Below are 16,148 nucleotides of genomic sequence, written 5' to 3'. Positions count from 1 at the left end.
AATGGGAGGCAGGTGGAGTCCGTTCTGTCTTGATGATGTGAATTTTGAGATGCCGATATCCCCCCTCCCACCATTTTCATTAATTCGAGAAAGAACTGTCGAGCACCCTAGCAGGCACTGGGCACGAAGAGTGGGCACAGCCCTGCCCTCATGGAGTTGCCTCACCTACCAGCTATGCTCCCACACAAGTACTTATCCTAAGAAAACAAACCAAGAGGCCCAAGAGAATGGAACCCAAACTCTGGCATATACCTTAATTTCATTTAGGCCCAGAAATTTGGACACAGGGTAGTCATTATGGTATCTTTTAATCTCCTGTCCCATTGGGATTAAGGAGACCCTGCTGGGGGTATACATTGCAAGAGGGTGTGCCATCTTCGCTGATTTCACTCACAGGAGAAATTGAGCAAGTCACTGAATTCATTTAGGAAGGTAGAAATAAAACCTTAGTTAATATTAAAAAGGAGTCACTTATTGTCCACAGCCTGAAAGATGATGTCCTAGTGAAGTCTTTTTGAATATACCTTGAGTCCAAGTTGCAAAATACTTTGTCTTTGAAGTGAAGGACAACCCAGTTCTATTTCCTTGGCAGCACCTGCTGTGCCTGGGACAGTGGTTTCTGCACAGAGACCCTCCCCTGGCCGAGGCTGCTGTCCAATGGAGTTTGGTCAGTATTGCACTGTACCCGAGGTTCATTAGGTTTTGTACTTTGGGCAGAAGGCTACTGGCTTCTGAACATAAGGCAAAAGCAATGGCTTTTGAAAGCTTTGTGGGAAAGCGGAGTCACCTGATAAACTTCTGAGTTGGGGGACCAGCTAGCATGAAGCAAACAAGAAATAAGATTTTTAAAGATAGGACCATTCCCAAGTTTCTTACTGCCAAGTTAACTTACATAACCTAGTAGCTTTAACAAACTATCTTTTCAAAACCCTGGGTAAATCCTTTTTGCTTCCTGTTTCAGGAAAGGGTCACCAAGCTCGCACCACGCCCTCAGTCAGAAGAGGATCTGTCTGCTCTGTTTGAAGCTTCAATGAAACTATATTAATTTTCATTCTCACTGATAGAATTACCACTGGCCATCACAGTCCTAACAACAGAAGCCAAGCTAGCCAGAACTGTCTTTTCAACTCCACATAAAACATACCTGTTACCAGTTTTGAATGTGATACAAACTTATCCTGCAAAAGATTCCCTGTGCTCAAAGTCAAGCTACTTCCATAAAACGGTGGGAAAATGACCACTATGTCAGACCTTGGGCTAGACTTTAAGGATCCATGTTCCTGCCCCAAACCCCACAGATTGCCACTGCTCTATTTACCAAATAGGCAAAAACTCAGTATCTATCAAAAACATAAATGTACATATCCTATGCCCAGTAACCCCAGTCTAGAAATTTATCCTATAGAAATACTAGCACAAGCATGTTAAGAAGTATGTCAAGGATGTTTCTGGCAGCACATTTCCTAATAAAAAATACGAAAGAACCTAAATAGTCACTAATAGTATAGAGATAAATCACAGTATATTAAGTAATGGAATGCTATAGTGCTATCAGTAAGAATGAGATAAATCTATTGGAAATATGCCTGTGATATACCACTAAACTGGAAAAAAGCAGAACAATTATATCTTTACATGGTCTGACTTTTACTTACTAAATTATATATAAATATATGTCTAGAGAGACAGAAAAGGAGACATGTCAAAATATTAAAAGTTATCACTGGAGAAATGGAATTTGGGGTATAGAGAATTGAGAAAATAGTCACTTTGTTTTATACTTCCTGTTTTTATTTCATCAACATCTATATTGTTTGGCTTTGTTACAACAAGCACATTTTCTGATTTTAAAAGGGCCAAAGAAATAAAGGGGCAGAACAGAAAAATTCCACCTCATTGTTTTAGGTCAGATTCATCTTAATTTATAAAAGTACTAGTAACTAATATTTAAGGATTAAAACAGACCCAAAGAGGTAAAATATTAGAGACTGATCCTCAGATAAATAAATTGTTCCTTTGAGAAAAACACTAACATCCTACACGATAATTCCCTCTTTGGAAAGATATGTTTGGTGCTCAGAATAAATTAATTCAAAAGGAAGCAGTGTTGCAGTTTATAGACTTCAGCCTTGCAAGTAGAATCTAAGGATGGTCGTCTGCCTGCTATCCCCAGCCTCCAGAAACTTCTACAGCTCATTTCTCCTCATAAAGGTTCCCACACTGATGTTTTTTGCCTGCACCAGCTTTAGCAATCTGGATCTCGGTGTACTTGGGATTTAGTCATGTTTTAAACTGAATTAAAGTTTTAATCGAATAAGTTATGTATATATAATAACATCAGGACTTTTAAAAATGCAAGAGAAGTGCATTACTTGCCTTCAGCCTGGCCAGGCCCACTTTGTCTGTATAAAGTTATTTCCTTAAGATCTTTTAAATAACACTGAGATAATGTTGATAGGTTTCTCTAACTATAAACATAAAATATGGTCAGTACCAAAAACTGGTAATACAGAGATAAACACAAAAGAAAGTATTTGTTCCTACTGTACCATCCAGAAGACAGCCACTGTTAAAAATTTGGTTTATGTTTATTATATGCATGAATGTATTTTTGGCTTAGAAATGATATCATTAGGGTATAGTTTTAATTCCTACAGAACACTCAAATCATTTATACCAAGTGGCCAAAAGGCAAGCATAGGACAGTACCAACAGAATTTCAGTTATACCTTGCAGACCATAACTAGCTAAAATTCACTCCAGCGTTTCATGAGTATCATGGGTTGTGGAGGCAGAAGCTGTGTGACTGATAGTACAGCTAAACTCTCTGGCCATCTGAGATCCTTCAGGAAACTTGAGTAAAAGTTGTTAAGGTCTCAAAACAGCTTTGGCACAGCAAAAACATGTATGCGTCTCTCCATCAACCCACCCTCCCAAAAAAGTCCAGTCAAGATCTAGAACCCTTATATTCTACAAGGTGATGTAGCATCACTAGAATGACATTAGGTTAGGGGTCAAGGGCTGTGGGCTCCACTCCAGTCCCTTGGTCTTCCTTGAGTTTTACTCAAGAGACCAAGGCCTCTTCCAGCTTGAAGATTTTATGTATCCCATAGTCCTTACTGTGTGATTTTGAGTTTAGGAAATGTAAAATAATTTGAGATATAAAAATGCATTCTCGATCTCAAATGTTCGATGCCTTTACTACCAGTAGCCAGATGTCTAAATGTGACTCACCAGGAGGAGTGTTTGGTATTCATACCGATGATGACTCTGTAGAGGAAGGATTTAAAGGTCAGGCATGAAGAAACAGATTTAGGAAGACTTCGTGTTTTTTATCTTAATACCCATCATGTTGGTCCTTACAATTTCAGAATATGGAAAAGAGGTGTTTCTTGACTAACCAGCTATTAAAAGAGTGTGAGAGAAGAAATTCAGCCCATTTCTTTAAACCAAACACTTTGATATTTCTGAGACAACAAGTATATTTTTCTAAGTCAAATCCTAGTTCTTATTACCTTTAAAAGATGAAAAAGTTCTTAGGGGTTATAGCTCCATTTATATGGATTAATTTATTTGCTACGGCAAGAAAAATTAGAATAATATTCAAAAGTTTGTATAATATCACTTTCACAAAAATACCACATTTGGTGGAATTTTCACTTAAAATATATGTGTATCCCTAACTTGTTTTATGATATAGAATACTGATTTGTTTCAAGCACATCAAGTTTATGATTTTTGTCAAGTGCCACAATAAATAAATACTCCTCTCACTTCTCCATGCACCAGAACGGCTGTGCTGGGCTTGGCATTTCTGCATAGCTGTGGACACAGCTGTGGGGTGTTTTCCAGTGGTCAGTGAAGTCAGTCCACTTTTGTAAAATACAGACAAGTACAGTATCAAAATAGAGAGCAAAACTTGCTTTCCTGGCCTTTTAACCCAGAGAAAGATTAATGGTTGTTTGGATTAGAAACTGTACCCTAATGAGGGACTGTTGCCTCCAGGGAGTGGGTCTGAGAAAGGGGACTGTTCACCTCTGGGTCAACATTGCACATACTGCCCTGTCTCTGATGACCAGCAACCCCAAGCTGAGACAGCTGTCCAGGCCCTCCATCAAACGCCTGACCCTCAGCTGTAGCAGAGACTGGCCCACATCCCCGCCATCACCATCACAATGGTCTGCCCAGGGTAGTCTCCAGGGATGAGCTGCAGTTTGAATGGGCAGAAATTGCTTCTTGAAGCCCTACGTTCAATTACCAGCGCCTGGGGGTGGGAGGGTCTAATTTCTGTTGCTATTATTCCACTGTCTTTCCAACCACTCCACAACTCTTAGAATAAATGCACACCCCCTGCAAACTGCAGTAACTGTTCGTGATTTTGTCCCATGTGAAATCCCTCATGAAGCTCCGTGCAGAACAGCCAACTTTAAAGTAACCCTACTTCATTCTTTCTGGCTTTAAGTACTGACTTTTTAATTTGGGGATTTTTAATTGGAAATTGGAAAACTGATTAAAATAATCATGAGCGAAAAAGAGAAAATAACTACCATCATGCCATTACCCAAACACAGCTGCTATCATTTGATATACTTCCTTTCCATCTTTTTCATTTGGGTGGTGTAATTTCCAGCTCATTTCCCTTAAGGCATGACATTTTAAGTATTTTCTATGTTGCTACATAATCTTCATAATTATTCTTTTTAAAGGTACACAACGTTTTCCTGAATAGAAATTTAAACACATCCTTATTAGGGGCATCAAGATTGCTTCCAAATTTTGACCCCTACTAGTGACATAGCAATGAATAATGTGTATATGGCTTTTTTTTTTTTTTTTGAATCATATTCTAAATTAACTTCTTAAGTTAACCCCAAACTGAATTTTTATATTACGAGTATGGACATTTTTATGACTTTTGATTCATACTACCAACTTGCTTATACTCTACTATTGTCTTAACTTTGTGTCCCTTCTCCTTTAATCCTCTCTTCAAAATACATAGTATAAGCCAGCAAGAAATGAAACGGAACTCACATGGATGACCAGGGCTAGGCTATTTGTGCAGACCTGCAAGAGTCACCTGTGGTTTTTTTTTTTAATATCAGTGTACCTTAACAGTTCACATGAACACAGATTAAAATTTTCAAATAAAATTATGAGACTTTAGTGTTACTTAATTCAAACCGTAGATCACCAAGACGACTCTGTCACTTTTTTTTTCCTTCTAGAACCTTCCATGCGACCCTAAACCTGTGGGCTTGTGTTATTCATTGCCCCCCGTTTTCCTGGCCAAAAACAAACAAAAACCCACAGGGACATTATAAATATCCTTTTCTATAAGGCTGTTCTAGAACCATCCAGGCCTATGTGCAAGAATTGCTACACTGGGAGAACATAACCAACAACCATCTCCACCAAGATCCCTCCCACGGGTCTAAGTTGCCCCTTTAATCAAAAACCTCTCAAATCTTTGCAATTATGCACATTGGTCCCATGTGGCTTTGGCAACATTTACCAGAGACCAACGTGAACCATATACCAAGCATTGCATTGGAGAAAAGAATGTTTGTGAGGCAACATACAAATGGAAAGAGGTCCAAAGAGAACCACCAGGCTGGAGTGGCCACCTGAGTAAGGACAGGCCAATTTTCGTTCATTTTCTACATCTCCTTTAACTCCTATATACTCAGTACACAGCTCAGCACCTTAACAAAATATTTTCCCAAAGGAGGAAGGAGATCATGTATTTGGGAAGAGGAAGATTGGGGTTCTGCAGGTAGCGGTGATGGGGGGGCAACAAGGGAATGATTACAGGAACATGACATTTAGGGGTTTTTTAGTAATATTTAACCAAACCAGTGTCACTTTATAAATATCAACACTTAGGAAAAGTGGAGGCCAATTTACTAGGGCATGTACTACAGCTGGCAACAATAATAAACTAAAAACAGTAACAGTTTCATTATAACAGTTTCAAGTAAGAGTCATTTACTGGGTCCTCAACCTGCGCAGTCCCTTGATCAAGGAGTTGCCCACTATGAGAGAGGCATTACTGTGTCCTTTTTGCACATATGAGGAAACTAGGTTTAAAACAAAACAAAAAAAAATAACCAAAACAAACAAAAACCAACTTCACACAGCTAGTAAGGGGTAGGACTAGCACTCAATCCCAAGGTCATCCTGACCCTGCATTTCCAGCCACCAAATTCACTACCTTTCAAGTGCCTTCTGTTGTCTGAGAGCTTCTTGAATTGCATTTAAACACTGTACACCCCTGTGTACAATGCAATACCTTGAACACAGTAGGGGACCCATAAGTATTTGCAGAATAGAGGATCTTATTTCATTAAAAGGGAAAAAAGAAAAACAAAAGAAGGTCCTGCAAACCTTTGACACGTCAGAGAAAAGTGGAGCTGGCCATGCTGGAGGTCACACAGAAGGGTACTGGGGGTGAATCCCAGCCCTGCTTCTTACTGAGTAACCTAGGGTAAAGACTTAGATTTTCTGAGCACAAACAACCTCATAAGGTTGTTATAAACATCAACAGGAAGTAACATATGCGAAATGTCTACAACAGTGGCTGGCCCACAGTCCTTGCTCAGTAAATGTTATTTCTCTTCCCTTTCCTGAATGCTAGGTTCACAGGAAGACTTTCACCCCAGCAGCTGACTAGCAGATCACTACAGTGACATCAGCTGTACACTAAGGGCTTCCAAACTTCCCTCAGAACAAGAAGTACCTGGGATGCTAGTTAAAGATATAGGTCAGTCCTTTCCTCCTACCCTGGAGAAATTCAAATCCTGTCAACCTGGGTTGGAACCCAGGAGGCAGCTGGTAAGTCAATTTGGTTTAGGAAAGTTAAACAGCACCTGGGCCTGTCTGGTGGCTTCTTGGCATAGATGGTGATGGAAACAGAGCGGCAGTCTCATCCTTCAATGTGCATCGGAAGCTTCTGGAGAGCTTAGTAAAATACAGGTTGCTGGGCCTGGTCCCCAGGGTTTCTGATTCACTAAATCCAGGTGGGAAGTGAGAATCTGCATTTCTAACTGGTTCACAGGTGATGCTGCTGATCGAGGAACCACACTTTGAGAGGATGGCAATTTTCTCACATTTCAAACTTACCTGGCTCAGATTTCAGCTGGAATTGGTTCTACATAGCATGCGGTAAGGCGATGAGCCCCTGAGGAGTGTCAGGACAACACCAGAAACTTACCTCAGGACTCCTCCACCAGACTGGGAGACCATGCCTGAGCGCTGTCCTGCCTCTTCCCCACCATGACTGGCTTGCCCTGCAAGCTCCCGCCTCGAATATCCACCTTATTTTCAGGCTAAGACCTTTCAGGATGTGCCCATCAAAGCCTGAACAGAAAGAAGATGCCGCTTGCTTATGACTCTAGCCTTGATGGTATTTGCTTCAACCACAAGGAGACTATTAAAAAGTACATGAAGTAACAGTACACCAAGTCTCATTTCAGTATAATTGGTAGAAAGAATATAAGACTCCCTGCTATGAGGTTTCCAGACTGATAAAACCGCTCTAATTTGTTTAAAAAAGAAAGTAGCTGGGTGCCTGGGTAGCTCAGTCATTAAGCATTTGCCTTCGGCTCAGGTCATGATCCCGGGGCCCAGCAAGGAGCCCCACAATGCGCCCCCTGCTCAGTGGGGAACCTGCTTCTCCCTCTCCCTCTGCCCCTGCTTGTGCTCTCTTGATCTGACAAATAAAATTTTAGAAAGGAAAAAAAAAAAAGAAAAAAAAAGAGAGAGAGAGGAAGGGAGAGAAAGACAAGACAGACTAGGGGTGCCTGAGTAGCTCAGTCAGTTAAGTGTCCAACTCTGGATCTCAGCTCAAGTCCTGATCTCTGGGCCTTGAGTTCAAGCCCCATACCAGGAGCCCACCTAAAATAAAAAAAAGAAAATGAAAATCCTCCTTGTTAAATTCCTATTTTAAAAGGTATGTTGTAAAAAGTTTCCAATTTAATGTGAAAAGGGATGTAGAAAGATTGAATACAGAGAAGTGCTTGTAATTATTGGTAAAGTAGGTCCTTGGATATAAATCAAACTAACTGTGCTTCAAGAGCAAAAGTGCCAAGGTGAAAAAAAAGGACAGCTACTTACATCTAATTAGAAAAAGGCAACGCAGTGGTCGTGCTGCTCACTCATAGGCACCACAGGGTGCCTGTTCTGGCTCTTGTCCTTGACATCCGGCATTAGTTATCTACCACATACCCTTGTTAGCCTTAGAAAATAAAACTGCCTGTTATTTTACCAGCAAAACGTGGTCTTATTTTGAAACAGCAGCGAACTGCGATCCAGAGTAAGCACGCTACCGCAAAACCATAGGAGAACACCCGGATCAAAGGAGAAGAAGGCAGTTGGAAGGGCTGATATAAACAAAAAGCCCATTGGCCTAACCTGGGAGTTTAAAGGATAGCGGCTTCTCATTGGCTGTGTTGTGACTCTTTCTTATTGGCTGGGCTGTTGCCGAGGCAGGAGGAAAGCCTCTCCTCCTCCAGCTGTGATAGAAAAGTTCACCCCAAGGTGCGGCTCTTCCTATTGGGTCTGCAATTGACAGCACGTGGTAGGGCCCAGGAGCGCCCCCTGCTGGCCTCCAACTCCATTCTAAATGAGATATCCTTTCATTAATTTTCACGGCCTTGATAAAGGGTTTTAGATGATCTCACCAAAAATGAGCGCAGGCAGGGAGGACTGGTCCCCTGTCATGTTACTGAAACACCAAAATGTATAGATTTAAAACGTTTGATTTAAAATTGAGTAGAAGGGCGCCTGGGTGGCTCAGTGGGTTAAAGCCTCTGCCTTCGGCTCAGGTCATGGTCCCAGGGTCCTGGGATCGAGGCCCGCATCAGGCTCTCTGCTCCGCGGGGAGCCTGCTTCCTCCTCTCTCTCTCTGACTGCCTCTCTGCCTACTTGTGATCTCTCTGTCAAATAAATAAATAAAATCTTTTAAAAAATAAAATAAAATAAAATTGAGTAGAAAAAGATATTCCCTAACTTTGTGAAGAGAGAGAGATGGAGCACCTCCCAAACTTTCATTGATTCCACCCTATGTCCCTGTCTAGCCAATAGCAGGGTATTATCTTTGTTAGCCTGGATTCCCCCACCTTTCTTGGGTAGCCTCAGTTACCCAGTATGATGTACTGAATTGTTTCCCCCAAATTCATATGTTAAAGCCCTAACTCCCTCCACATGCGACTGTATTTGAAGGTAGGGTCTACAAAAAGGTATAAGGTTAAAGGGGGTCATATGTGTGGACCTTAGTCCAATCTGACTGGTGTCCTTCTAAGAAAAGGAAATTTGAACACAAAAGAAATACAGAGATGCATGCACACAAAAGAAAGACCATGTGAGGACACAGTGAGAAGGTGGGCCAAGGAGAGAGGCCTTGGGAGAAACTAAACCTGTTGACACCTGATCTTGGACTCCTGGCCTCCAGAACTGTGAGGAAATAAAATTTTGTGTTTCAAGCTGCCCAGTCTGTGGATTTTGTTATGGTAAACCTAGTAACCTAGGATTTGCTGGCAAATGACAGAGTCTCGAAGGATTTACATCAGAAAGGGCTAAGAGCCACTAGCAGAAAATAAAGTAGTAAATCCAGAGGAAAGAAAGAGAAGAAAAGACTTGAGGCAGCAACATGAGTGTAACAAGATTCTTAGGTGAGGTGAGCAGAGAGGAAGAGATGAGGGGCAGCCAAGAAGCAGGCACTGGAAGATAAATAGGGAGAGAGTGGTTTGGTTTTGTTCTTAAACTTTGTCTCTGTATTATGAATGGAATCCCCTTTGGAGTGTCTCAGGAGACGGCAATAATGACATAGATTGTTTTAAAATTCTTTCTGCAAGTCAGACTTGTGCTGTGATGCTTTTGCAAAATGCAACACCAAACCAAGCCTGATTCAAACTATGGAGAGTTTAGGTTATAATTTTAAATAAGTACAGCAAGAGCAGTGATCCAAAAAAAAAAAAAAAAAATTGGAAAGGCTTCATGAAAGAAGTGATTCCTTGTTGAACCATGAAGGAAAGATGGAGTTAGATAGGAGGTAGGACATTCCAGGGACAATGAACAGCAGGAACAATAACACAGAGAGTTTTCAACAGTTCAGCATTGCTGGGGTGTCAGATGCAAAGCAAGAGTTGGCAAGTTGAGGCTGGAGAAGTAAACGTGGCCCAATCCTGGTGCCTTGCTGGAACTTGGAACATATCGAGAAAGGTGGTAGAAACCATCAAGGATGAGCTGGGTGTCAGAGACAGAAGTGTATTATAGATTGGTCACTTGGACGTGTGATAACAATTGATTCTATGATAACAATTATAGAATAACAGAAAAAGATCATTACAAATAAGCTTATATTTCTTTCATCTTTCTCTGTATTTTTATTTTTAAAAATTTTTTTAAAGATCTTTTATTTGACAGAGAAAGAGAGAGACAGTGAGAGAGGGAACACAAGCAACGGCGAGAAGGAGTAGGAGAACAAGGCTTCCTGCTCAGCAGCCCGATGTAGGGCTGGATCCCAGGACCCTGGGATCATGACCTGAGCCAAAGACAGACAGTTAACAACTGAGCCACCCAGGTGCCCTCTCTGTATTTTTAAATTTTTATTTGGAAATAATTGTAGATTCAGATGCAATTGAAAGAAAAAACACAGAGAGAGATCCCATACACCTTCACACAGTTCCCCCCCCCATGGTAACACCTTGCACAACTGTAGTGTAATACCACAGAAATTGACACTGATACACTGCTTCTGCCTTATTCAGTTTCACAATTTTACATGAACTCATTTGTGTGTGTACTCAGTTCTGTCACATTTTGTCACATGCGCAGATTCATATGGCCACCACTACAGCCCAAATACAGAACAATTCCATCACAAGGATGCCCTGTGCTACCCATTTAGAGCCAGAGCCACTTCTCTCCCTCCCCAATCCTTGGCAACTACTAATCTCTTTTCTATTTCTATAACTTTGTACATTTTAGGCACAAAACCTTTTGAGATTGGCTTTTTTTTTCCCACTCATAATTCTCCTGAGATTGATTAGGCTATTGAGTGTACTAATAGTTCCTTCTTTATTCCATGATGTGGATGTGCCACAGTTAACCATTCAGCTGCCAAAGGACATTTTGACTGTTTACAGCTTGGGACTATTACAAATAAGGCTGCTATGAAAGATTGTGTACAGGTTTCTGGATGAGCATAAGTTTTCATTTCTCTGTGTTAAATGTCCAAGAATGCCATATGGTTTTGTTTAGTTATGTAAGAAACTGCCAAACTGTTTCAGGGGGCTGCACCATTTTACATTCCCACCAGAAACGTGTGAGTTTCTCCACATCCCACCAGCATTTGCTGTTACCACTGTTTTTTATTTTAGCTGTTCTGGGAGGCATGTAGTGAGCTCTCATTGCCGTTTTTCATTTGCATTTCTCTAATGGCTAATGATGTTGAACATCTTTTCAAGTGCTGATTTGCCATCTGTATATCCTCTTTGCTAAAATGTCTGTTCATGTCTTTTGCCTATTTTCTAATTAGATTATTTTTTTACTGTCGAGTTTTGAAAATTCTTATATATGCCAGCTATAAATCCTTTGACAAATACGTGGTTTGCAAATGTTTTCTCGCAGTCCACTGCTTGCCTTTTCATCTTTTTTAAAAATAAACTATTTTTTAAGATTATATTTATTTATTTGACACAGATAGAGAGACAGCAAGAGAGGGAATACAAGCAGAGGGAGTGGGAGAGGGAGAAGCAGGCTTCCCACTGAGCAGGGAGCCTGATGCTGGGCTCCATCCCAGGACACTGGGATCATGACCTGAGCCGAAGGCAGACGCTTAATGACTGAGCCACCCAGGCGCCCCAGTCTTTTCATCTAATTACAGAGTGCCTTTTCACAGAGCAAAAAGTTTTGATTTGATGAGGTCCGATGTATCATTTTTCCCCCTATCTTGCTTTGGTGTCAAGTTAAGAACTCTGATTAGCCATAGAGCTCTATGATTCTATCCTAAATTTTTTCCTAAAAGTTTTAATTTTACATATAAGTCCATGATCCATTTTGTGTTAATTTTTTTTGAGAGAGAGAGATTGAGAGTGCACTCATGAGTGGGGGCCAGGGAGGGGGACAGAGGGAGAGAGAGAATCTTAAGCAGGCTCCAAGCCCAGTGCAGAGTCTAATGCACATGATCTCATGACCCTAAGATCATGACCTGAGCTGAAATCAAGAGTCGGACACTCAACTGACTGAGCCACCCAGGTTCCCCTCCACTTATTTAGATCAACATTTCATTTCATCGGCATTTGTAATTTTTAGGACACGGTTCATAGGCATGTTTTGTTACTTTTTTTTGTTTTGTCAGTTTTATACCTAAATATTTTGTTTTCTTTACAGCAATTATAAGTGGTTTTTTTTTTTAATTTCTGTTTCCACATGTTCGTTGTTAGTATACAGAACTGTGATTTTTGCACATCTATATTATATCCTGCAACATCGTTGATTCCTTGAGAATCATAGGCAATTATGCCATCTGCAAACAGGGACAGTTTGATTTCCTCATTTCTAATATGTACACCTTTTATTTGCTTTTTTTTTTTAAGATTATTTATTTATTTATTTGACAGACAGAGATCACAAGTAGGCAGGGAGGCAGGCAGAGAGAGAGGAGGAAGCGGGCTCCCTGCTGCGCAGAGAGCCCGACGCGGGGCTCAATCCCAGGACTCTGGGATCGTAACTTGAGCTGAAGGCAGAGACTTTAACCCACTGAGCCACCCAGGTGCCTCTTATTTGCTTTTCTTGATTTATTGCATTGGCTAGAACTTCCAGTACTATGTTCGGTAAGAGCAGGGAGAGCAGATATCCTTGCCTTGTTCCTGATCCTAGGGAGAAAGCATCCAGACTATAACTATAAGGTTAGCTGTACAGTTTTACAGGTGCTCTTTATGAACTAAAAGAATCGGTGTCATCTTTTGAAAATAAGATAAAAAACATATCTAAGGTTTTTTTTAAAGATTTTATTTATTTATTTGACAGAGAGCGATCACAAGTAGGCAGAGAGAGAGAGGGGAAAGCAAGCTCCCTGCCGAGCAGAGAGCCCAATGCAGGGCTCAATCCCAGAACCCTGAGATCATGACCTAAGCCAAAGGCCGAGGCTTAACCCACGAAGCCACCCAGGTGCCCCCATATCTAAGTTTATGCTTAGGTAGTTTATTGGAGTTCAGTTATTTTTATAATTAATAGACAAAGCAAGCTTTTCCATTTCCATTATAATCCTGTTAAGGTGCTGTGCAGGTATTATAATTTCCAGTTTTCAGATAAACCTTTTAAAAATAGAGACTCCAATAGAGTAGATTGTCTTGCCTAAACTTACATCCAAATTAATAAACTTACACTAAGTCCTAGGGAATCAGTTCAGTAACATTTACTGTAAACCTAATACTGAGGGCATGGCTGAGCTCTTATGAGCCAGGCACTATAAGTGCTTCAGGTGTGTTATGTCATTTAATTGCTCAAAACAGCCTACTGAGGTGGATATTGCTATTAACTCCATGTTATAGATGATAACATCAAGCCTCAGAGAGCTGTGTAAGTGACCAAGGTCACACTGCTAGCAAGTGGTAGCAAGTAATTTGGACATAGACACAGATATCTTCCTTAACCACTCAGTGCAAAATCCTGTGTCAGGTTCTGGGGATACAAAGATGGATAGAAGAGAGACCCCTGCTTCCAAAGGAGCACATAATCCAGCAGGGGAAACAGATCAGCATATTTGCAGCTTGGTTCCTGAAGAAGCCACAGCCCCCAGTCAGTAAATTATCTCAACGGTGTTAGAACAGCTCAGTAACATTTGTTGATTAAATAGCTAAATGGAAGGAAAGAAGGGAGAAAGAAAGGAAGGAAAGAAAAGGAAGAAAGTAGGAGGGATGGAAGGAGGAATAGAGTCATCATTCTGGTTTCTTCAACAAATCTAACATTGTTTGTATCTTATACAGAAGCTTCTAGTAGAAAGTACTTTCTACTTTCCACAAGTAGATTTCCTTAAACCAGATCATCTACCTGCGTCAAACAGCCTGACCTTTGCACAATTGTGCTGGTAACAGTGACTAAAAACTATCAAATATAAATATCATGGAATAACAGAACAGAAAAAAATGGCAGGAGCTGGTCATCCAGAAAGAAAAGCAAATCCCTCACACACAGCTTTATGGAATAGACAGGTTCAGCCATAGCAGCTGCCCAAGGAAGGTAGGCTTTCCTGTCTGAGAAACTTTGACCTCAGGTTCCCCAAACTCCCACCACCTCACAAGACCTCCAACACCTCCAACACCAAGCTCGCCTCTCCTTCTTCATACCACAGGTAATGTTTCCTGCAGGGCGAAGACTCCAGGAGACACACAGGCAAACACTCTGTTCTCAATACAGTGTCCTTTCTCCCTTCCCATTCCCTAATTCTCCTTCTCCTCCTCTTCCTCTGTGCTATGTTACGACCACTGGGAAGTACTAAATCCCAAAGAAGAACAAGAAATATGAGTTAACAGTAACTGAGTGTAGATTATACAAGTTCTGTTCAAACACTTTACATATTTTTCAATGTTGTCATTTTAACAAACTAATGAGTCATTATTACACCTTCCTCTTCACCCCAAACATATACAAAGCCCCCTTGGTCTGGGTCCACCACCCCCCACCTGGATCACCACAGTCACCTTCTTGATGGCTTCCCTGCCTCCATTTCTTAACCTCCAGCAATCCATTCTCCACACTGGGCCCAGGATGGTTTTTATAAAACCCAAATTGTCTGACCATGTTTTTGTTTAATTAAAATCCTTCAAGAGAAGGCACACATCCCATAGTAGACCAGCAAGGCTATGAGGATCTTGCCCCTGCCTCCCTGACCAGCCTCCTGTCCCCACGTGGACCCTTCACTGCAGCCTCACCCTCCTCCCTAGGGGCATCAAGGAACACTTGTTGAGGTCTCCTCTGCCCATGACATTCTCTTTGTGCCTCTAGCTATCACTCTGTGGCGTAAATATATCTTATTCTTTGTCCAATCATTTATTGCCTTGTCTAGCTCCCCCTCTAGTCTGTTAACTAAGGGTAAAAGACTTTGTCTTAATCATCTCTAGAACCTTATCACCTCGCCTGACAGCTGGCATACACACCATTAAATTATCAATAACTTGGCAGCAAAGAATGGGAAGGAAAGAATGAAACAACTGGTCTGATTTTTTTACTACTCAATCTGATTTTTCATTGGCTAAAGTCTTGAACTTTGCAACCAAATAAATGCAAAGCCTACATTGCTTCAGATCCTCAGCTACAACTACTGAGCAGAACAAACATGTCTTGCCGGTTATATCCTGATATAAAAATAACCTGCCAAAAAGCAAAAAGTGTTCTAAGATATGCCTTCTGAAGTCCAGGTCAACTAAAAATGTTGGGAGGGCAGCCTTGAGGGGTCCACAGGATTTAGAAACCTTCCCTCTTACAGATCAGTGCACAGAGAACCCCCCCATCTAGGCCAATGAGGGACAACTTTGTAAAGAATAGACAACGATTTATCTCCACAAAAGAAAATCTTCCTACCATTAGTAACACCATTGACATCTTAGCAGCTTTTCCATGATGAATCCAACATTTCCTTTTTCTTCAAAGCCCAATTTGAGTGCTTTTTTTTGGTAAAGTGAAATAAAGCCATCAACAGACAATAAAAGCTATGCAATATTTATAATTAGAGGTCTCCAGAGTATATTTTATGTTACAGAAAAGATTGAATTTCTAGGCCTTCCCTTTTAAATCCCTTAAAACCTTTAGAATGAGAGACTCAAACTCTTCTCTCGGGTCTTAACTTTTTATGTGGCTTATTACTTTTTTATCCCCTCTAAAACTCTAAATCCCTTCAACGTAGCTTCGGTTCCTCCCATGGCTGGATTGGCAGTAGGCTGATCTTTTTATTGGTGGGTAATGGACTTAGTTTGATTGCTGACACGGGAACAATGAGAGGATAAACAATTCCATTTGTGGCCATGAAATTCCCCATCTGTTGAGTGCGTTCATGACTGAAGAGTGCTGGGCAGAGACAGATGAATGCGCCCGCCACGCCTGATGTTAATGACATCCGTCATACAAGCTGAACATGTGGCTTCATA

The 16,148-nt window shown here is 41.0% G+C and overlaps 1 protein-coding gene across 1 annotated transcript in view; it reads left to right on the top strand.

The window, feature by feature from the left end:
* The window catches only part of LOC111155429 (alcohol dehydrogenase, iron containing 1), a 35,272-nt gene extending 30,880 nt beyond the window's left edge, over positions 1-4,392 (top strand). Inside the window, exon 14 of the mRNA XM_022515584.1 lies at positions 962-4,392. Within this exon, the coding sequence (XP_022371292.1) occupies positions 962-1,045 (84 nt within the window). The 3' untranslated portion in view covers positions 1,046-4,392. The remainder of the gene's footprint in view (positions 1-961) is intronic.
* Positions 4,393-16,148: the final 11,756 nt, after the last annotated feature.

The sequence above is a fragment of the Enhydra lutris genome, unplaced genomic scaffold (genome assembly GCF_002288905.1).
Source record: "Enhydra lutris kenyoni isolate GAN:26980312 unplaced genomic scaffold, ASM228890v2 scaffoldscaffold41, whole genome shotgun sequence".
Taxonomy (NCBI): domain Eukaryota; kingdom Metazoa; phylum Chordata; class Mammalia; order Carnivora; family Mustelidae; genus Enhydra; species Enhydra lutris.
The sequence above is the reverse complement of the archived record's forward strand: the minus strand, read 5'-3'. Positions and strand labels throughout refer to the sequence as shown.